Raw genomic sequence first — 24,084 nt, forward strand, 5'->3', positions numbered from 1 at the left:
GAGATATTGGTGACATTTTTGTTCTCTGCTCTGTTTATTCCCTGACTTCTTTATTATAAATATAAACCTGTAATTTGGTTGGGCAGTTGTTGATTCTTATGGAAAGTCCAGCCATATATAAAGAGACTTTATCAGGAAGAGGCCATCAGACTATGCTTGCTGTTTTGTATTGACCTTAATCCCACCACCTTGCTCTTTTGCTATGCCTTTTTAATCCCTCTGTTCTCCAGGAATACATCCATCTCTTGAACTCTGTATTACAATTTTGCTTCAGTGGCCTTCCATATACATACCACCCACAAAATTTACATTTACAGTCAGAAACCTGCTGATCTATAAATTTCTCTTCATAACTTCCACTTGGTTCTATGTGTATATAAATTTAAATAGCGTTTTTGTCTCTCTATTAGATACAAAGGTGCAACTGATTCATATATTGAAAAAGTAATGATCTCTTCAAACGCAGAGGATGCTTTTTTGATCAAAATGTTGTTGAGACAAACTAGACGTCCAGAAATTGGAGATAAATTTAGCAGTCGTCATGGACAAAAAGGTAAGTGTCTTCTTTATTAAAATGTATATTGGTAATTAGATGTAATGGACGCTTTTATATTTCTCCTCAAATGATATGAGTATGCAATAAATTGTGGGTTGAATTTTTATGGACTGAGACTGACTTAGGTCAGGTCTATGCTACAAACTTACATACTTACTCAGTTATATCGACCTAATCCTCGGTGCAGACAGCACTGTCTCCCATCAACATAACGACCACCTCTCGTGGAGGTGAATTAACTTGGGGAGAAGATTTCCCATCAGCACAGTAGCGTCTTCACTGCAGCGCTACAGCAGTGCAATTGCTGCAGTATTTTAAGTGTAGGCCTGCCCTTAATCAAAAAAGAGCTTGCTTTCAGCCTACAGCACGTTTCCTGTTTCCTGCTCTCATGAGGTCAGTTTGTGAGGCCTGTTGTACAGGTGTTACTACTAGAAAAACATATATTATCACATAGTCTGTTGAATTTGCCTAATTTAGTAACTGTGTGGGAGGAAAGGAGGGAGGAAGGAAGTAGATGGAAGTAAGCATACCAACGTTATGAGCCTGAAGGACATTGGAGTCACCATTCGTGACCAAGAAAAAGAGGATGGGGAGTTCTCTTTTAAGGACCTGTGCTTTTAGTCATGTTTTAAGTTTGTCATGGGTTATCCAGAAAGATATTGGAGAGGAAATCAAAAATTAAATTCTGAAAGGACAGATGGGGTCAGAGATGGAGAGGTATATCTAAGGCCACATCTACATTACCTGCCGATCCGGCGGGTAGTGATCAATCTATCGGGGATCAATTTATCGCGTCTAGTATACTGCCATCGACTCCAGAATTCCTCCATGGCGAGAGGCGGAAGCAAAGTCGACGGGGGAGCGGCGGCTGTCGATCCCGTGCCACGAGGATGCGAAGTAAGTGATTCTAAGTCGATCTAAGATACGTTGACTTCAGCTACACTATTTTCGTAGCTGAAGTTGCGTATCTTAGATCGATTCCCTCCCCCCCCAGTGTAGACCAGGCCTGAGAATCATCAGCATGGATGTAGGTGACCAGATGAGGTCACTCCAAGCCAGGATGTAGAGGGAGAAGTTGACCAAGAATAGAGTTCTGAGGTGCACCAACAGAGACCAGAAAGGGGGAGGAGAAGTACCCCCACAGGACGTACTAAGGACCTAATCCTGAAAGGGACTGAGCACCTCTGGAGAGCACTGGGTGTCCTCAACTCCTTTTAAAATTAATGTTTGTTAAGGATAGTCAACACCTTCAAGGGGGATGCTCAGCCACATGCAGGACTGGACATTTAAAGGAGTAGTCAGGGATAGGATGAGAACCAGGGGCTTGATCCTGTGTGCATTGAAAGCAATGGCAAAAGTTCCCTTATTGGCGCTGAATCAGGCCTCAGGAGAGTACAGTTTCTGAAGCTCAGGGAGCAGAGTTTCAAGGAAGAGGGAATGATCAACTGTAAACTACTTTTAAAATCTATTTCAACCCATTTGACCCCCCAATGAGATAATGTGTGCTTGGAATAAATGTTTACACTGAGATATAATCTATTCTGCTGCAAAAATAGAATTGTATTGATTATTCAAATAGCCATGGGTATTACTGTAGTTAGGGTTGCAAATACTACTGTATTGTGAGTCCTGACATCCTGTAACTTTGTTTAATTTTTTTAATCTTATTTTGGCTGAGAACATTCCTACTCAATTTCATGCCAGAGGAGGGGCTGTGTGTGTTTTATAAAGTTTGAAGCAAATTGACCAGACCAGTTTGCTTCAAATTTTAAAGATATTTTACCTTAAAATCACACTCTGATCACCGATCATGTACACCCCCTTTCACTTTTTATGTGAATTTAGCTGCTACTATTTCAAGAACCACCAGAACTAAAATTCAGTACTGCCTGACATCTGAGAAATTGAAACCCCAGCATTCAAATGATGTAATCTCTCCACTCCAGCAGCACTTGAGTCCATGTCTGCTAAAATCACATCTAGAGCAAAATGGAGTGGGGAGGAATATAGTGATCGCTACAGCTGGGTGAATAATGGAGGAAACTGTTGAATCTGACACATTCAAATACATTTGTCCAAGTTTTAGTGAATGTTACGTGACCAGTTCTAATTATTGCATGAACTAAGGATCAATGTCTCACAATCTGAGGCCTATCTTTGCCTGTACTCTGGACTCCTCTTAGTCAGGCTTCAGGCCACGATATGGTAGAGAGAGAGCACTTTTTGCTCCAATGGATGACTTCCTGCTGTCCTTAGACAAGGGAAGTATGTTAATACTCCTCCTGCCCGACCCCTCTGCAGCATTTGATATTATTGATTATTATCAAATCACCCTCTGCCACCTTCAAGAGGCTTCAGGTGAATCAAAACTCACTATAATGGCTCATACCTTTGTCCTCAGACTGAACCCAAAGGGCTGTTAGGGACAAGAGTTTCTCCTTAGCTCTAATGCCCTCATGTATGCAGTCCCATCAGTATGAGTCCTCTCGCTCTCTCCCATTATTCTACATCTGTATAAAGGCCTTGGGAGAGCTAGTGAGATGGGCTGAATGCCAGCAATATGAGCACAACATCCACTTGTTGATTCAGGTAGACACTGAGAAAGTGATACAAGTGGATGAAGAGTAGCTGGCTAAAGCTAAACCCAGACAAGAGTGAGGTGATGTTAGTAGAAAGGAAAACACTTCAAAGAACTTGTCTCCTGTATAAATTTCACACTACTGATGACTTCTTTCCTCAGAGCCCCTACAGTCAGTGATACTGGATTACCTAACCAGTCATGGCAGCAAAAAAATGCACATTTCTATCTATGGCCGAATGGAACACTTCTCCCCATCCTACCAGACATGGATCTGGCCACAGTCATCCACGCACTTTTATGACCTCCAGGTTTGACTACTGGAACTGCAGCAGCCTGTCTGCTTAGCGGTGCAGGCTGCCATGATCACATCACCCTAGTCCTTCCACTCTCTGCACTAGCTCTCCATTGAATACAGTCCAATACAAGCTCTCTTCCTATTCAAAGCTCTTTGTGGGATTAGGCATAGCTACCTGAGAGATCACCTCTTCCTCCGTGTCTCTGACCCCTCTCGACAGGTGCATTCCATCAGAACCCTCACACTCAGGCTTATAAAGCACAGGAGATGGAGTTTTCACAGAAGCTGGATGTAAGCTTTGGCACTCCCTCTCACAAGAGATGAATGACCATGGGACTCACTAAGTACAGGAGTAAAGGCAGAACTCCAGTCCTTTTGAGTTGTCTTTCCCTCAATAATATGTCTACACCGTATCCTCAGATACCTACCCACCGACCTGCACAGACACAAAATTAATTCATCTTTTTCTCTGATAGGCTGGGAAGGAAGCAAGAGAGGGATTTAAAAATAGAGATACTGTAGCAGTAAATGGGAGTTTCTAGACTCTATGGTGGTAGGGGTTACATCAGTACATAAATAAACCAGTGCAGAATTCCTTCAACACCAACTAACTTTTCTCAGTTTTAATCCTGGTCCTATGATTTTACAATTAAAAATTGTTTATCCCTCGTCAATAAATGATCAGTAATGCTCATAAGCTGAGGATTCCCTAATTCCTGTACAAGTAAATCTTAAACTGCAAATTTGTTTTCCACTTGTTTTTATGAAGTGGAGAAACTTAACAAACTTAACTGAAACTCAGTGACGTTTCTGTGTGGGTTAGCAATGTTGGCTGCATGTAAAGATGTAAGAAGCTTTGAAAGACCATTGGTTACTGACTTGCATGAAACCTGTTGCATTCTGAAGAAATCCTGTTTTATTTATTTCTATCTCTAAGGCCTGGTTTACGCTACAGTTAGGTCAGCAGAAGTCCCCTTTCATCAACCTAATTGTGCATGTGTCTACACTTAAATTTGTCTCCCAGTGACGTAAGCTATCTTTTACACTAACATAAGCGATATATTGAGGTCGACAAAGTGCCTGTGTAGACACTGTAATACCTATGTTGACCTGAACAGTCTTTTGGCAGCTATCCTACAATGCCTGACACTCTGGTCACAATTGTGTACTCCACTGCTCAGGGGTCTTACAGAAGGCATGCCCCCCAACCCTCCTTTAAAGTCCTGCACATTTTTGAAATGCCTTTTCCTGGTTGTCCAGCTTGGTGAGCACATCTAGCAGCTCTCCGTTGTTGTGTGCAACTGTCCAACTGACCGTGCCGGCTACGCACTCCAGACACACTTGGGCTTGGAGTAGACAGGAAGTACAGTAGAATCTCAGTGTTATGAACACCAGAGTTATGAACTGACCAGTCAACCACACGCCTCGTTTGGAACTGGAAGTACAGAATCAGGCAGTAGTAGATGGTTAAAAGCAGCATTTTTCTTCTGCACAGTATAGTTTCAAAGATGTATAAAGTCAGTGTTCAGCTGTAAACTTTTGAAAGAACAAACATAACATTTTGTTTAGAGTTACAAATATGAATGTTCCTTCCCTTTTTTTAAGCTCTGCTCCATAAATTTGTTAAGGTTTTAATGTGTTTGCTTTTAAGTTGCATAGAACTTTTTTTTGAAGAGTTTTTGTCACTCAATAAAACTCTATTGTTTGGAAAATAATTCACTTTTATTAGTTCCCAACATATGCTGTAAAATGGCTGGTGGTGTTGAAAGCACCCACTTACTTGATATTATACACTTTGATACAACTCGTATGTACAGCAACCACCACAAAATTAATAGGTGCATTGTCAGTGTTTCATTCACCAAGCACCAAAGAAAGATTCAGCTAGTGGTTCAGCAGGTGGAAAATGATGTGCACCAAACACTACACAGTCCCAACAAGCTGCCAAAAAGCAGGGCCAGTTAGAGCACAATACACCACAACACATTACTGTGGCTCGCTGTTAAAGTGCTCTTTCAAAACCTCCCTGAGCCGGATAGCTCCACACTGAGTTCTTCTCATGGTTTTGTAACTGGGTCTTCAAACTCAGCAGACAGCTGATCCACCTTCACCCCAGCAGCAACTTTCCCCCATTTGCTTCACAGATCCTATCCAGGACACAACAGGCAGCTATAACCATTGAGATGTTTTTCTCAGTGAGATCCAATTTTGAGTAAACACCAGCATCCCTTCAATCTACCAAAACACATTCAACTGTCATTGTGCACCTGCTGATCCGTAGTTGAATCTTTCTTTGGTGCCATCAATGGGGCCAGTGTACTTCATGAGCCATGGGAGTAAGGGATAGACTGGATCCCCCCAGAATCACTTCTGGCATTTCAACATCGCCAGTAGTAATCCACTGGTCAGGAAAGAAGGTCCCAGCTTGCAGCTTTCTGAACAGTCATGTGTTCTTAAAGATACAAGCATCAGGCACCTTCCCTGACAAACCAACGTTGAGGTTGATGAAATGTCCCTAGTGATCCGCCAATGCTTGCATAACCCTAGAAAAGGACCCCTTTCTGTTGATGTACTCTGTGACAAGGTGGTCTGGTGCCAAAATAGGGATGTGTGTTCCCACTGCAGTTTGGGAACCCCATTGTTGCAACTCCATCCATTATGTCCTGCACATTGCCGAGAGCCTCAGTCCTGTATGTGATGAGGTGTTCACCCCACACTGGAGTTGAAGGGGTTAACGGAGGTCTGATGGGCCTGCCATACCCGATCCCTGAAAGGAGCAGAGGAGGTGAGTCTTCCCAGCAGCTTAGAGAGGCTGCATAAGAAGCAGCCAATTGGAGCACGGCTGCATGAAGCAGCCAATCAGGGCCCAGTGGACTAGTGCAAAAGGAGCTGCAGGGAAGACCAGGGTCAGTTGCTGTAGGGAGCTCAAGGAGTGAGGACTGTGTTCCTAGCAAGCTGCAGCAAGGGTTGCACCTTAGACAGAGCAGTTGCTGGTAGGGACCGGGGAAGCAAGAGAGAGCTCCTGGCTGGCTGCTGGGACTTGCTGGGTGAATGACCTGAGGAAAGGGCAAAGGAGATGCTGGGGCTGTACGGAAGTGACCCAGGGAATTGAAGCAGCATTGAATGAAGTTAGAGACGCAGCAGGAGGCTGCTATCTACAGGGACCCTGGGTTGGAACCCAGAATAGTGGGCGGGCCCGGGTCCCCGCAGTTCGCCACTGGTGGACAGTGATACCTACCCCCAGAAGGGGGAAACGCAGATGGTGACATGGCCAAGTTACAAAGAGGACTCCGCAGTACTTGGACTTAGGTGGGTGTGCGGGAGGAGAAGATAATGGGAAAGGCACCACCAAGAAAGGGTGCCTGGCTGGCAGAGCTAAACCCCATGACGGCCAGCAGGAGGAACCGCTGTGGCGAGTGGACACCATCACACAGAAGATGATTAATAGCCCTACACAGTTGCATGCCATCAACCCCCACGGTGGATTTTCCAACTCCAAAATTATTTTCCACTTGACAGGTAGCAATCCGGTGTTGCCAGTTTCCACAGTGCAGTCACCACGTGCTTCCCCAGTGTGAGTGTAGGTCTCATCCTAGTGTCCCTGCACTAGCGGGCTGGGGTGGGCTCGGCACGCAGATCCATGAACGTGGCCTTGCGCATCCAAAAGTTCTGTAACCACTGGTCATCAGCCCAAGGTGACATTAGGGTGCAATCTCACAGTCAGTGATGGTTTCTCAGGCCCAGAAGAGGCACTCCTCCACTTGCAGCTGCTCCATGAAGGACACCAACAATCTCGAGTTGCTTCTCGCTATGTCCCAAGCAGTCTGACCTCCAGGAAATCGTCATGTTCTCTGCAGCTCTTCTTGTGGCTCAGCAAATACAGGAGGATCATGAATGCTGTGCTTGCAACGCTTATGACAGTAGAGTAGGGCTGTGCAAGCACCGTGCTTCTGTCAGCAATGGTGGACAGTGCCAGGTCCCATGTGGGATTTTCAAAATAAGCTTGAAAATTTTGGGATAGGGGTGACGCTCTAGGGCGGAGAAAGTTGCATGCTGGGAAGTTGACCCCTTGCTGCCAGTCACCCCTGTGCAATTCATTTCTGCCCCACCATGCATTCCTGAAACTTCCCAAAAGACAGCGCACTGGATTGTAGCGGGTTGCACACTAGGATACCTACCTATGGTGCATAGCACTCTGCATTGAAACAAGCACTTCTGGTAAATGCGGGCAGTGCCCACGCAAGGAGCCAAGTGTGCACATGTACAAACAATATCCTAACTGCAGCAGCTTTATGCTGATGTAACTTTTGATGGCAAAAGTTTGTAGTATAGGCAGATGTCCTAAATTAAACCGACTAGAAGGATTCCTATTAGCATGGCTCTAATGACCTTTTACTTAGCAGTGAGAAGTTTGCCCTGGTAGACTTAATTTTCAAGATAGCTTTTAATCCCAAAGTGGAAAGCATCTTAATCTTCTGGATTCCCTTGTTAGCTTTCCATGATGACTCCATTCGCACTATTGGAAAAAAACAGTCATTCCAAGCATTAGAAAAGTAAAGTCGGAAGAGCCAGCAAGGAAGATTTGTATTGTACTGCCAAGTATAAACCTTGGTTTTCCTTTGGGCAAACTCCAGGTTAGTCTCCAACTTTATTTTTGACCGTTGCCATATTAATACAGCTTTAATGATGGAAGGGGAGGTCATTAGCTTCAAAGGTAAACTTCAGGGCACTCAGTGTGTCACCATTTAGCGTAAAAACAGCTGCGGTTCAGTAGTTGAGATGCCTTCTATAGAGCCTCCTTCAAAGAAGCTTCCTGTGTAGTCTTTCAAATTTATGTTCAGATGTATCACAAAATTTAAGGATGTTGTGCAAGACTTTAATTAAAAAAAAAAAAAAGAAAAGGTAGCTTTTCTAGGGCAGAGTCCATGTCTTCGTGTGTGCGTTTTTTGAGTGTTGTGTTTTGTTTGTACAGCACTTAGCACAATCCAAGACCTCTGAGAGCTGTAGCTACATAAATATTAAATAACAATATTAATATTTGGTGTGATAAATGTCCTAGTTCGTATAAAAAATATAGTCTGCACATTCTAATAGTAACGTCATTAGGTGCCTAACCTTCATAGATGCTCCTGGGGCACCTTACATAAAAGATTACAACAGGTAAAAATATTTATCTTCTGGCAAATCGTAACACTTTGACATGAGCCATTGATGTGCATATTCTGAAATAAAACATTATTTTAATCTGATTTAAATGGACCTGATTTCATTGCTCTCCAGAGATCAAAAATAAAGGTATTCTACAGAAGCAGAGAGAACCTGTACCACTTCTACCTCTACATGCTGTAGCCTCCAAAAGCCTTATATTCTCTGACTTCAGAGAGCAAGTTGCTTTGCAGGGAAGCTAAATGCTTAGTAAGTTATGCATTAGTTTGTAGCACTTTTTTTTAAGGTCCCAAGTGCAGACCTCTTATTGACTCTCATGCTCATATGCTGTTAGTGACTTTGCACTCATTCTTGAAAATCACTAGGGAATGATGCTTAAGTAAAGGAGTTTGACTGTGTGTTCTCAAGTATTATGAAATTTTCTAAAGTGTTTAATACTTGTAATTCGTTTATCTCTCCTGTTAAAAAATAATTAAAAACCTTTTGGAAACCTCATAGTAGTGGAGAAGCTATCCTGCATTTTATAGGCAGCATCCAGAATTGTCCACTGGTAGCTGTGGCATCACACACAATTAGAATCAGTGATTCGCAGAATGTCTGCACTTCAGGGCTTGTAATAAAACAACAGAAGGTAAGTTTAAAACTTACTTATGCTAATTGCCCCTTCACCCAGATTGTTTAAATCGTATTGGAAGCTTTCAACACACATTACAATTGTTAGAAACAATTTCTGTTGGTCTGTTCCAAATATTCAGAGTCTCTATAGAATGTGCTCATTCTTTATGCCCCCTAAATCTCTTACCAGTGTTTTATCATGGTGTTGTCTCAACACAGTTTTGAAGGAATCAAGATAACTTTTAGGGTACATATAGTTACTGTTATTCATTGAACTTTACTCCATCTACCTATAAGAAATTATCATTAATAAGGAGAGAGAATGGAAAAGGATGGAAAAGAGAAGACTTGAGTATGAGGAGGAGAGAGAACATGTATTTTTAGGTACATAAAAGCTAAGAAAAAATTGGAAGACATCACAGCAAGCTGGTGTGCTGAAGCAGGCAAAGGTATAACTGGCCATCAACATTAATGTTAAGCCATAAACAATGATTGAGCAGTAATTGGAGAAGGGCATGCTGAGGAGAGTGCTGGCATCATGATTCTCTGACATCAAAAATAGGGGTGGGGCAGTCAGAGTGGAAGAAAATCATTACAATGGAAATTAAGGTTACCAAAAATCCAGTAAATTTTCCATAGTAAAGCTTTTAGATAAGAGACCTCTAGTTGGACATCTGTGAATTTGTCACTAGCTTATAACTATTAACTGCAGTTCTCTCCACTTCCTTTTTGAATACAGCTAGTTACCTACCTCACAAATTAGCATACACTCAGCTTGCTACAAGACAACAGGCAGGCTTTGCCAAGATCCTCCAAAAATCAGACCATCTTCCAAATCACATGCAGCAAGTGAATTAACTTTTTGTTTTGTTTACATTAACAGTTTTTCTTGATTCAGTGAGAAGGATGTTGTTTAAAGCTCTGCATTGTCAATTTCTCCTCTGAAGTCTTCTCACCTTTTGAAGAAGTGTAGGTGGAGATAAGTGGACGCAACTCATGTGTAATGATAGCTTTTAAACGTCTAAATAAGTAGAATGAGATCAGGAGTGCCACATTTTCAAGTGACTTCACATATTTTCTATATTCTTGTGGAATGAGATCTGTAGTTTAAATGCAAGAAAATAAAGGCTTAAGAAAATTGGACTGTAGCTAGGAAAAAGTGGAGTAAAATCTCTCAAATCATCTTCCGAAAGGTATGCTCCAAGAAGAGGCTACTAGGCAAGCTTAATGGAAGGCTTTCTGGGTAGCATAGATATATGCTACCAAGTTTTGTTTTGCTGCCTTTCATGTCCTCCCACACGCATTTCAATGCCCACTTGGCCTGGGATACCGCTGTCTGCTCAGTCTGCTCATGTCCTTTCATCCTTCAAGTCCTTCCTTTAAGCACGCTTCTCCTAAACTGCCTGTAAATCCGAGCCCTCTCTTCAAGACACATCAACAAAATAAAAGCGAGGAGGAAAGAGAAATGAAAACAAAATGGGAAACTAACGTAGCACCAGCTGTATCCCACTTTCCAGCCTTCATCTGTATGTTGTTTGAGACATACCTTGGTTGCCTACCAAGTACTTGGCACACTTCAAATGCTAGTAAACAAATTGTGTATATATATAGCCATCAGAGAGAGTTTACTGTCAAATTTATAGGAGACATTTGGTTTAACTGAAGGATTGTTCGTGTATTTCCAAGAAGGGTAAGAGAACTTCCTACCTTGCTCTTTTTATCTTAAAATCTTCAAGTGCAATCATCTCTAGATGCAAAGAAGGCTGAGAGAGCGCTCGACTAAACAAGCTTCATCTGCGTTCCATACAAAACTAAATTATTATATTTCCAGATTTACCCTTGCTTCTCTACAAGTCACAATAAGGAAAAAAGTTAGACTCCTTTGATGTGAAAAAAAGCAATATATCACTTCTCTGAAAGAACATTTCTCAGTCTCTCATGTGAAAAAGGATTAACACCTTCAACAAAGGTCCTCTAGATCACAGAACTAAGCAGCAATACTGAACAGTTTTCCTGAGGAGTGGAAAAACTGTATTTAAGCAAGAGATTTTGAACTGGCAAACAGAAGCTTTTTAAGAGCTGAAGATCTAAGATAAAGGATTAAACCTTTCTGAAGTATCTACACTTAAACTACTCTAAAGACAAGGAAACGAGTTTAAATTCATGAAAGACCATCTTTGTTTTCCTAAATGAACAATGTTCTTTAGTGTCAAAATAGAATCTATTCACTGCATTGTGAACTATATAAACTTTATTGCAATACCACATATCTGTTAGTGTGGTCTTGTTTTGGGTTTACTTTATTGAATTCTGACTTGATTTGAGCAGTACCTATGGACACAATATTTGTCCACATGTAAACTGATAATTATCAAAATATTTTGATGTGGACAAAATAAAGAAATATGCTGCTTATCTGTTCTGTTAAAGAATACTTGTTCTGTATGTGTAAGAGGAGCATGTGAAATAAAATATTATAGCTTTAAGTGGCAATTTGTAGCATTTTCCCATATGTAACTCTTAATTTGATAGTTCATCGTTTCATAACATTAGGCATTATATCTAATAAACATATCTATTGTTCTAATACATATTCAGTGTTTGGAGTGGTATTAAACAGAATTTTATTTTAAAAACAGGCTTGATAGCTACTGATATGTAATGTTAGATGCATCTCCAGAGATTTGAGATGGATATCACTTGCTTGGAATTAGGAATGGGAGGATTTTTTTTTTGCCATATTTTTATATTCAAAAGTTAAGTGTAAGAAAATGAAATCCCATAGAACTTCCGTTAGAGCTCCTGATTGTTTAAGCGTAACTTGCTGTTTTAAGAACTAAATTACAGCATTTTTTATCTCAAATAGCAAACAGGTAACCTTCTGACCTTTTTCAGTAAATCCCCAACTGAACCTTTGAAATTAGGCTGGATTCGCATTTTATGGCACAAAATAAAAATCTCTTATTCCGCTATAGTGTATCCTGAACACACATTTTATTAAGCTCTTGACTCATTCAGCCATGTGTATTTTGTAAAGTTCCTATGGTTATTGTTTTACAATAGCTGCTTCCAGAAGCATTGTAAGGGTTTCAATTAATCAGCTCTTTGTGTGCTTCAGACTATGCAAATTTATCGCATCAAGCCATTCAGCAGCTCATGGGAAAGCCGTGTACAAACTGTATTGTCTTCTAGCGCCTCCTCTCATTTAGAGTGATGTTTTTAATAAGCGAGCTAATCAAGTTTACTTATGCATTATTTATCTGTTAATTTTAATTCTGTTCTTCTTTCTATCCTATGTCAAATGGGATGTAGCAAGTGATATGATCGATCTGTAAACGATTCAGCTGTTGAAGAAAGCTAATATGATTTAGCGCTCTTCCCCCCCCCCCCGAAGTTGTGTGTGTGTATATATATAGTTGTGTAATAAACATGATGGCTAATTAGAGAAATTTGAAGCAAACATACCTGGTACCATATATTGGTTTGCAGATTTGTCTATAAATCTGTTCTCCCCCAAAATACTTCGTAACTATAAAACGGCAATTGTATTTGAAAATAGCCTTCTTATTGGAAGTTTAGCCAATCCCTTCAATTCCAGTATGTACTCTGTCACTGGACACATCTAGTACTGAAAACTCCGGAGTGCACCTATTAAGGAATTAAGGTTATTTTTCTAACCACATAAGAGTAAAGGAGCTAAACAAGTTCATCCAGTAGTGGGCTTCTTCTCACCTCTCCAGCAGAAATTAGTAGTAATGCTGCTGCCACTTCTGTTCACTTAAGTTAGTCCCCTTTGCTCTCCAATGTGCCACCTGTTGATTGTAATTAGGCTTTTACATAGTAGGTTGTTTTGACTTTTTTCATTTGTGAGTGTGTGTTTTAGTTATGGAAAGTATCCGTATGGTGGCTTGTGAACGAGACTTAACGCCTGCTGCTGGATATTTTTGATTGTTAAACAGTGCGTTTTAGAGTGGTAAATTCACACCTGCTAGCAAGCAAGGACAGCAACATGTAAGGGACACAAACTCTAGAGTTTTGAGTCTCTGCAGGGGGAAAAGTAAAATCTCTCAATAAAAAAAGTGAAGAGATCAAGGTGTCTTCAAGACCCTGATCTTGCAAAGAGATCCCCATTGTCAGACCCTACTCCATGAACAGAGTGGGATTCCATACAGATTGACATTTATGCCCACATGGATCCCTTTGCAGGGTGGTGCCAATGTGTAGTCAGGAAATTGTCCCATATCTGAACACAGTATGGCACCAGTTGAAGAACAGCTCCTCGTTATCTTCTGTTCGGAAGAAAAGTTGCTTGAAAAGATTTGATTGATTTGGCTGCTGTTTTGCAAAGCACTAGAGTACTTCTCATTAATTGGATTTTTTTTAAATGCTATTGGTTCAATTTATAAAATCTATATTGAAATATTTGGAAAAAAGACAGTTTCAGTAATCTTTTTTAAAAGAAATTAATTATAGAATGTGTCAGCTTGACAATAAATTCCTTGCAAAAGTTGTTCCAGAATTAAAAGGGGGTTTTGTTTTTGTTTTTGTTTTTTTAAGTTGAATGAATAGGCAGAGACCTAGAAAGCATCTGGCAATCTGCCTGCTTACAAATATGAGCCTAACGTAAGTCCACGCATTTTTTAAATCAAAAAACAACTTTCACCCCATGTAGAAGAACACATGTAGAATTATTTCCTGAACTATTTATAGATGTTCAGCTCTGTCCCCAATATGAGAACTGAAACATGTGTCGGTGAGGGCAGAATGTGGCCCATAACAGTATGGCATTTTTAAGTAATCAGTCTGACTACATCTCTCACAAGAGATGGGGCATTTAAAGGGGGGGAAGGTAACATTACATGAGACTCTGAGGTATACATTAAAATATATATGTGATGGAGAAAAACGTTTTGAGGTGATGAGCAAAACTATTAGCTCCCTAAGTATGTTGAATAGGGAATTCAGGAAAAACTATTTTATTTCATTTTTTAATGCCACAGAGGAAGTTTATACCCTAGTTTTGAGTGTGGTGTTCTTCTTCTGTAGATGGGCATGGTAAAAAATCAGTAGGTAAAGTGAATTTCAGTTCATACTTGGACAGGGAAAGCTCTTCAAATCCTGAGGTTGTTTTATATTCTACATTTTGGGGGCAATGCTCTATTATCCAATTTCAAAGTGATGTTGCTATTGTGAAGGATGATTTCATTTTATTTTTCATTGCTGAAAGGCTACACTGGGTAAAGCTAATTTGCCTGTTTGGGTGTGTGGTTGTTGTCTGTCCCGTCCCCCTCTTCCCCCCCCCCTCCCCCCCCCCGGGATTTTAACCCTGCAATGTGTGTTTGCTTTTCACCAGTAGATGTTGTGCTGTAAACAATGGGTCAAGAATTCTGTTTGAGTTGGGGCATGGAATCTGGGGCTTAAAATATGAACCTGTAAATAGTGTGTTTAATGTCAACATATTTTCTGTATGATGAATTTTGTGTTCTGTGCTTTTCCAAGGTCCTGAGAATATTGTTTTTGAAATTAAATACATCATTAACATTGTTAAATTAATGCAATATACAGACCATCAAGATTTTTTAAAAATCGATAAAGTTTCTAGGGATTATTTCCCAGAGATGAAAAAATCTTGTGTGAGATGGTCTTAAAATTTGGGGTAGGAAAATATCTTCAGTCGTGTTCGGCAAATATAGATGTACACGATCTATAATGTTGTAACTTTTTAAAAAAAAAATTAAAATCTGGATTTAGAATTAAGATTTAGAACTTCTTTTTGAAATAGGGACTTTAAAAATGGCCTACTCAGTTTCAGATCATCAGATTCTGTCTAAATATTTTGTTTTAACTTCTAAGCTCATTATGCTCTCTTTGTGTTAACTTGTATTAAAATCTGTCAGCTATGACTGGTCTCATAAGCACAGTCAGCGGACCAGAATAAGTTAATTATTTACTTGTGTCACTAGTGCTCTTCATCTAATGAAATGCACAGCTGTGTTAGATCTGCAGTTGGATGTGTAGATTCCATTGTTATACAAGTCAGCAGAGGGTAGAAGCCGCTATGATGGAGAGCCCTCAGTTCTTTCTGCTGTTCTGCCTTTCTGTGTCGATTTCATGGATCTTTTATCATTTACTTTCACACAAAACAAACAACACAGAGGCTGTCTGCTATGGGAACCGTCTTGGCATATTAAAGGGTTTTCAGAGCCTCAAGTAATTTTAAGTTAGCTAAAATTGAATTTTTGGCTTACAGGTGCCCTTAGTCCGCATGCAATCTATGAAAACATTAGAAGTGAAAGGGAATTGGCAAAACTCACAATTTTATATATCCATAAATATTTGGGGGGGGGGGAATGTGCAGTATGCAGAAGATTTAATAAAAACTCTTATATTCTAATCTGCTTTCACCAAATGATCACATCTTTCTGGGGAAAGGATTGTTAACGATTTGTTGCAAAGAGATAGTGAAAATTAGTCTGTACTAGATTACAAACTAAACATAAAAATACAAAAGCTCCAGTTGTCTTCCGCTTTTCCCCCTCCCCCCTACTTACCATTCTCATTCTATTAACTACTGTCCCATGCACCTATCCCTGTCTTGTTTGGACAGTGGATGAGGAGCTCCCTCCTGAGCAGACGCCAATATCCCTCTGTGAACTGGCTGGTTGGGGGATGCCTTTTTAGGGATGTAACCAGCACCCTCAGTCTTTGCTCAGCCCCCTCCAGCCTAGGACTTTTCCGACCAAAGTGTGCTCTGGCAGTTGCACCAGGCTGATCTCAAATAGATTGCAGATTCTTTCCACTCTGAGGGCTTCTGGAAAAGATTGACTGAAACACTAGACTTGTTTCAAAGGAATAGGGTTTTTAGTGCTTGCATTTTAGTACCTGATTTGAGATGCAACATCAGTCTGTATGCCGTGTAAAGTGGTGATCTTTTAATCTGTCAAATTAGGTATGGGAACAACGTTCAGGGTTGGGGAGGAAAGGTTTATAAAGTATTTTAAACCAATTTGAATGGGGTTCACACTTCTGACTAGCTTTTAGAATTTGTACCTGCTTACCCCCACCTATGATCTTTAAACTATTATGACTGACATTTTTGGAAACTTTTTTTTTTTAATGCACAGAAGGGTCCATATCTGTCTAACAAACTGTTAGGTGTCTGGAACTTGATCATGTTTTCCTTGGTTTCAGAAGGTTCCAAGTACACAGTCTTTTGCTCAATAAATAAGTACCAACAGAAAACACATTATTTTGGGTCAGTTTTCTCAAAGGCATGACTTCAGTCAAAAGGTTTATTCATGCATGTTGGCCAAGATTTAGAAAAAAAAGACTAGTGATTTTTGGAGCCCAGCAAGACATCTTAAAGCAGTCTGATTTTCAGAAAGCATGCAGCAGCCACTCTGAAAATTAGGTCCTTTTTAAGGTGTCACAAGTTAAGTGCCCAAAATCTTTAGTCACTTTTGAAAAATGTAACCAATATTTTCTTATCTGAGTGCCTTATTTGAGTGAATGAGCAAATTATTACCACTGAAGTTATTATGTATGGGTATGTTAAGTTCACTGTTTTGGATGGTGTGGACTGTCGTTGTTATGGAATTTATTCTTGCTAAAAACTGACGTGTGAGAAAAAGAGAGCGGAGGGGCTGAATAGTAAGAAAGCTTGGTAATATCAGTCCTGATGTTGTCTCACTTTTTGTGAATTGAAATATTTTCTCTTCTCTAGGGGTGTGTGGGCTGATAGTACCTCAGGAGGACATGCCATTTTGTGATACAGGAATCTGTCCAGATATCATTATGAATCCTCATGGCTTCCCATCGCGTATGACGGTTAGTAATTATGTTTTGATTAAAAAGACACTGTCCCAAAAAAGGAGAGTGAAGTAGATTAACCACAGTGAACAAGGTGTGAAAGTTGGACAACAAGATGCAGCATTGCATTTAAGATGTTCTTCCAGTCTTCATTATGTCCCATGGTGTCTGTCCAGGGATTCTTCAGTGGGCTGCTTTGTATATGTCATAAGATATCTAAATATGATATATAAACGGTGATATAGTTTCTGGACATCCCACACATGAGGTGCTGTGCCTAAGATTTGTAGGAAAGCAAAACACCATACAAGTGATTCAGTCATTTGAGAGAGAGAGGATACTATCCTTCCGTTAACACCGTTTTAACGTGTGCTGTCCAAGCTATGCATCATCTTTCTTCATTCCAAGGGAAGTTTACCTATCTATTCTTCTGGCCTTCATCAGTGTGCTTCAAAAGAGATCGAGAGAGAGAGAAACACAAGGTTAACATTAATAGTTCTGACTCTGTCACTAATGGGTTGGTAAACTTGGATTTATTCAAATCATTGTAATCCAGTCTAAACACTTATGTACTGGGGACTGTTCACACAGTAAAGTTTAACTGGGTGCTAAAGTGTTTATAGGATTGAGGCCTAATAAAGTATTTGACTAACTGTAAAATAAATGGTTTTCATTGAACTATTTAACAAAAAGGAATGAAAATAAGATACCCATTTTTAAAGCTCAGATTTTGTGTCTGTTAATGCATGGGAGAAAAATTGGTGCATTGGTCAACTTTTGAAAAAGAAACCAAGGAAAACTTCAGATTCCAAATTTGTTTTCGGCAAGAAACTGCTTCAACCACCATGAAATAATAGATCCTGAATTGGAAGCCAGCTTCCTATAAAATATAATCTTACTGCTCCCTTGTTTTATTCTTTCGCTCTTCCTATTCAGTTCACTTTCCCTTCAGTACCATGATGCATCTCTTCTAGCTCATGTGCCTTTTCATCTCTTGTTAATCTTCAAAATATTTTTCATTGACTTTCAGTGTTTGTTTCTCTAATACATACTTTTTCTTCAGGACATTCATCCTTTTCAGTGAGACTGTGACATTCCAATCTGCCCAGCATAAGGAACAGCTGAGGGGGAGATTGTGACTCATGAGAGCTCCCAATCACAATCTCACGTCCGGTCTCCCTACTGCTCCAGGCAGGATGTAACCTTTGAGTCTATGCCAGGCACAGCATATTTTCCCTAACATGCCAGCATAGCTGTGTCACTGAACATACTGGGGGCAGAGCCAAGACTCCATCCAGCTGGGTGGGGGAAGTATAAGCTCTCCAGAGCCTACTTCCCCATATGTGGTACTGTCCATGATGAAAGTAGCTGGTACATAGACATATGGGAGCGCTTTGCACCATGTTATGCCCTTGCACTGCCATGCTAGTCAGGCTATCATCTGGCCCTTTATTCAGCCTTTCTCCCTTGTTGGTTTTTACCTTCTATGTTTTCTTTTTTTTCTCACCGCTGTCTTTCTCTCCTCTACTCCTGCTACTGATCTCCGACACTTTAACGTCCTTGGTTCTCTGGTAGTGGGGACTAGATCAGCGGTCCTGTTCACCTTCCAAATGTGATGAGGAGGATGAGCCAGGTGACAGGGAATTTGCAAGTCTTGCCCTCCGTATGCCAGTGAATTGTCAGTCCTGCATTAAGATGCCAAATTTTAAAACTTGAGGAGGTGTTTCAGAGGTGTAACATGTATATCAAGGAAGTACTCTTCCTTTTATAACTTCTCATGTTTTCCATTGCACAGGTGGGAAAATTAATTGAGCTCTTGGCAGGGAAAGCTGGTGTCCTAGATGGCAGATTTCACTATGGAACAGCTTTTGGAGGTAGTAAAGTTAAGGATGTGTGTGAAGATCTCATTCGCCATGGGTATAACTACTTAGGGAAGGACTACGTAACATCTGGCATCACTGGGTAAGAATCTGCTGCAAAATTTTAGGCATTTCAGAGTAGGAGTGAGGAAAGAGCAATTTTTAAGTAATTTTCTTTTTTAAAAAATGGACAGCAATTTTATGTGCTGTTAGAGTATTTATTTGCAATGTCACGTTTACTATAATAGTACTGTAAAATATGGAATTGGAGGCAGGTGTCTGTTCCTTGGGCTGTATCTGTGTGCTTTTTTTGCTGATTATACAGTGATTCAATCTTACATAGTTGTCTGTTCTGTAACTTCCTGCTGTGTTGATAAGACTGTCTTCCGAGACAAGGAGCTCAAAGTACATGAGATAGTTTAGGAACAGGAAAAACCCATATGGTCCAACATGCTTGCCCTTTTAAAAAGGTGTCTTAATCCCACTTTCTTGCTTTTTCACTGTTCCTCCAAGTCTCCCCCACCTCCCTCCACTCCTCCAGAAACAAATCAAATGTATTCAATGGAAAGGATAATCAACATATGGAATAAGGTAGTTGGCAAGGCAATTAGAATATAAATGCATGCAAGAGATACCTAGATATAAGTGCCCTGTTTACTCCTTGATCCCTAAATTAGGTATACATTCTGCATGCATTTCTTTCTGTTGATAACATAAGCTATATGAATGATACAAATTAAGCGATGTAAATAATATCTTAAATCACAGTTCAACTTCTCTCAGACAGTGAGTCTTAGCTTGCAACTGATAGCACCTGGGTGAAATGCACCCACACAGCCTCACTGAAGTCAGATGGGCTCTGCACAGGCACAGCAGTCTGCCCCTCTGCTATCAGTTGCAGATTCAGAGCCTTGTTCTCCACATGAATGTACAGTAATACACCGTACTGTTATGAGGAAGCACTCCCAAACTATTCTCTAGAACTTTATTCATGACTCCATTGCAGATTGTCCTAAAAGTCCAAATGCATTTTTTTTAAATAATTCATGGCTCCTGGGTTATTTCAAATGGCTTTGTCGCTTTTCCTGTCTAGTAGACTGTTTCATATCTTAGGGTAAAAATGAGCTGACCAAGAAGATTGTGTTTGTTTTTATTCCTTTAGAGAACCCTTGGAAGCATATATCTATTTTGGTCCTGTGTATTACCAGAAACTAAAGCATATGGTGTTGGATAAGATGCATGCCAGAGCTCGAGGCCCTAGAGCTGTCCTTACCAGGTATTGTTGAAGAATGTGTGCAGAGTACTTGCTGTGTAATCAGAAATGTGCTTGGTTCACTAAACCTAAGCAGATAAAAGATTAAGGTGTTTTGTCTCTTAGTGTTTAACATATTTGATGTTCCTTGTTTAATATTAATTGGGGAAAATAACAAAACTCTTGTGAAACCGTGATAGGAGGAAGTTAGTTTGCAGATCCAAAGAGTGCTTCATACAATTCAAGTTGAGGCTTCTACTCTGTTCTTAACTGATTCTGTTGCATCTGGGGAAATGTAGACATTGTGAATCACTGGGTGATGTTTTTAACATAACAGATACGTAGACCTATGGGGTTGTTTAAAAGCATTGCTGTCCCTTTTTGTTTGTCCTCACTGGCATTTAAAGAGCTTTTTTCTTCTTCTGTTTTTGATTTAACTGCAGTGTTCTCACAACACAGTGTGTGAATGGAAGAAAAAACTTCCTTTGATCTTGCAGCAGTCACTGGGATTTTTACATAGTACAATTAATATTGTGACACTAACTTTTGCCCTTTAATATGAAATGAATGGATTGGCTACAATTGAATGTAAACACCCATTGAAATGGTATGCACACATCCCCAAAATACAGCATCTGCAATGCTGTCTCCTTCCCCCTCCCACCCAACCTCAATCCCTGTGGTATGGTCAAGAAAGAGATACACTCCAAGATGGCATTTACCAATCAGTGACCTTTCTGTTCTTATTCAGCATGGTGCTTGTTGGCAATTTCAGCACACCCTGCAATTCATCAGTGTCAGAACTTACAAAGAAACCTATGGTAAGTCTCCATTTTCAGCTGTTTCATTAAAGATCTGATAAAGCTTCCTCAGTTCCCGTGATGCGGTTATCATTGCACTAAATATGAATTCTCTTGTCTGCAGTCATGTTTGCTTTCATCTGGCTTTCCCCTTGAATAAACATGGCCAAGCCTACACTACCCCGCTACATCAGGAGCAAAAAGGATCAACATTGGTGTCTTTAGTTTCAAGTTTAGGAGTCAGAGGGTGTGCTTGAAAAAGCATGTATGTAATGTGATATGCTTCCAGAGATTTAATACCTCCATCTACACACTCAAGGACTCTGAAATCTTCTGCTTTCATTGGATTTATCTGGCTTCTTGCCCTTGAGGCCAAACAAAGACTCATCCCCTTCAGCTATAGTCGATATGGCTGCTCATGCTGCCTTCAAGTTGATGGATCCTTTTGGCTTATCAAACCTTATATCACTGAATCACTTTGCTTGGAAGTGACCTCTGGTGGATTACTTTGTCCATTCCTCTGCATCATAGCAGGATTGCTTGCATGATCCCTAAATCCCGTGAGACAGTTGGTTGTCCAATCTAGTCTTGAATATCACTAGTGAAGATGATTCCAAAATCTCTTCTGGAACCCTATTTACCTAACTAGTGTTATCTTGGTACTTATATGCCCCATCTAAATCTTAGCACCATTACCTATGATCCGTTCTTGTTAACGAATGACAGCAATTGATCACTGTCCCCTTTTATAACCTACCCTCACATACCTGCATAATAGTCCCTGTCTGCTTTTATCTGGCTTTCCCCTTGCCTTTGAGGAAGCTAGTGGATTGTTCTATTTAAGCTGCCTCATGACCACCAGTCTTAGAAACTGTTTTTCTCCACTAATTCATCCTTTCTTATTACCATCACCTCCACTAAGAGAATAAGTTCCAGACTTTCGTGTTCGTTTCTTCATCCATTGCATTTTACAGAGGACAAAGTGGACTAACTGTATCTTAAAATGTGACTCTTTTGAATAGTACTCCTATAAAGATGACATTTCATTGTGGGGTTCACTGGTTATTGTCTCAATCATTTCCATATCAAATGTGCTTAGTTTTGCTTTGTAAAACTATCTCTTTACAACTGTGGAAAACTCCACCTGGGATCTGAGATTCAAAGCTGGCTTCTTTCCTTCTTGAGCATCACTAGTACTAAAGATTCAGCAGATTAAGTGATGCCCACAGACATCTGTCCAGCCTCATTGCCTTAAACATCAGTTTTTGCTTTTTTACTATCGCTATGCGTTGAGCAGATGTGTTAATTTATCTCCTTGATATCTAGAATTTTTTTCCATGAGCATTTAGTTAAGGTAGAACCTGTCAATATATATATGGGTAGTCTAATATTTATTTCTTCTAATGTGTATCATCTTGCATCTGAATTTAATCTGCTATTCTGTTCTGTATAGGTTTTTACACCATCATTGTAGTATCTGAGGGACTTCCAGTATAGCATTAAGCAACGTGACTAACATCTGTCAGATATTTGTCCTCTTGCCCTTTCCCCAGGGAGAGGTGTGTGTGCAGGGGAGTGTCTTGTTTTAGTGTTTGTTTGGTTAAAAAAAAAAGAGAGAGCGAGAGAGACCAAAAGAGCTATGTGTTTCTGATAGAGAAGGCAAGGTTACAGAAGTGCACCTTGCCGATAGAACAGCAGGTGGGGAGGTCCTTAGTTCTTGAGGGAGTTCTTTTGATGGTCTGAGTGGCCCCTGAGAAAGCCCTGTCTCCTGCACAGGTCAGCTTCACCCTGATCATAGAAAGTTCCATTGTGCCAGAGGAGCGAAGTTGACTCGGAATCAGACCCTTTCTCCGCTGTTAGACTAAATTGGTCCGTTTCAGAAAGCTGTGTCTGTGGCAGCAAAATGTCACTGCAAAGAGAGAGACCTGACAGCAGCTGGTGTATGAATATAAAGGCTTTGAGGGTTAGGCAGTGTACCTAATTTTAACCTCATCCTGTCCTCTCTGCTCTGTGGCAAATGTTTGGGGTTCCTGGGTCTCCACCCCTGAGACATAAACGGGTGCCAAAGGCCCCAAATAAAGCTCACAGGCAGCATCAAAGAGGAAGCTAGAATTCTATTGCCCAGTCAGCTCTGTATATACGTAACTACATTTACTGTTCTATGTAGGAAATCGGTGTTGGCTCCTCTGTGGGTTATTTTCTCCTCTTGTGCGTGCGCACACACACAATTATCAGAATGAATAACTCAGTCCTGGCTTGCCTGCTTGCATTTTGAAATAATCAGACACGCCGGTTTCATAGTGCATTGTAAGAAAATAATTTGGTAATACTGGTCAATGTTGCCCTCCAATCCCCAAGGCCTTGGAGCAGTGTCCCCTCTCTTCCTGTCAGAGATATGAAGGTCCTTTGGATAACATCCCCACCCTTGAGGTCCAGTGATTCAGCCAGCTAGCACTGTTGTTTAACAGGAATGAGGGGGATCACTGTTGAGCAGAGTGAGACATACTTTCATCCCCAGGGGTTAAGTACCTTTTCCTCTGCTGGCCTAGGAAGCAAGAAACAGGGCAAGAAATTGAACTCAGTCTTCTGGATAATGCAGAATAGTGCCATTAAATTGCTGATTTGGGTTGAGTTTTTTAAGTAAATAAACATTGGAGTTAACTGCTTGATTATTCTGGTTCTAACGGTAATAGTTAAATAAACAATATCAGGATCAACTGGCCCCAGTTTTTCATTTAAGGATAGGTTTCAGAGTAGCAGCCGTGTTAGTCTGTATCCGCAAAAAGAAAAGGAGGACTTGTGGCACCTTAGAGACCAACACATTTATTTGAGCATAAGCTTTCATGAGCTACGGCTGTAGCCACAAGTCCTCCTTTTCTTTTTTCGTTTAAGGATGTGGTTCTTTTACTTTCAGTGCTCCTGGTGCTTTCTGGTTTTATTTGTGTTTCTCTTTTTTGTTTTTTGACATTTGAAATGTTTTCTGTTTTTAAAGCTTCCATGTTTGGGTCTCTTGAACCTCTGTTTAGAATGCAGAAAGGAGGGACAACAGCCGGGGTGGCTGGATGGGTGAAAGAGAGAGAACACGCAAACCCTTTATAAATATTATATTTTATAATATTAAATAACGCTTAAAGGGGAGGGGAAATTTCAA

The 24,084-nt window shown here is 40.4% G+C and overlaps 1 protein-coding gene across 5 annotated transcripts in view; it reads left to right on the forward strand.

Moving 5' to 3' along the window:
- POLR3B (RNA polymerase III subunit B) overlaps nt 1-24,084 on the forward strand; it is a 121,418-nt gene that overhangs the window by 85,532 nt on the left and 11,802 nt on the right. Inside the window, exons 23-28 of one of the 5 annotated variants that reach the window (XR_013347361.1) lie at nt 411-553; nt 16,937-17,040; nt 18,818-18,984; nt 20,044-20,157; nt 20,577-20,740; nt 20,885-20,954. Coding sequence is in view for 4 of the 5 variants with exons in the window: in XM_077828906.1 (XP_077685032.1) it covers nt 411-553; nt 16,937-17,040; nt 18,818-18,984; nt 20,044-20,157; nt 20,885-20,954 (598 nt within the window). In the remaining variant the exon portion in view is untranslated. Of the gene's footprint in view, nt 1-410; nt 554-7,924; nt 8,086-16,936; nt 17,041-18,817; nt 18,985-20,043; nt 20,158-20,576; nt 20,858-20,884; nt 20,955-24,084 lie in introns of those variants that run through there. The other 4 variants (XM_077828906.1, XM_077828918.1, XM_077828899.1 and 1 more) reach the window with 4 other exon arrangements.

Source organism: Eretmochelys imbricata, chromosome 1, assembly GCF_965152235.1.
Source record: "Eretmochelys imbricata isolate rEreImb1 chromosome 1, rEreImb1.hap1, whole genome shotgun sequence".
Lineage (NCBI taxonomy): Eukaryota > Metazoa > Chordata > Testudines > Cheloniidae > Eretmochelys > Eretmochelys imbricata.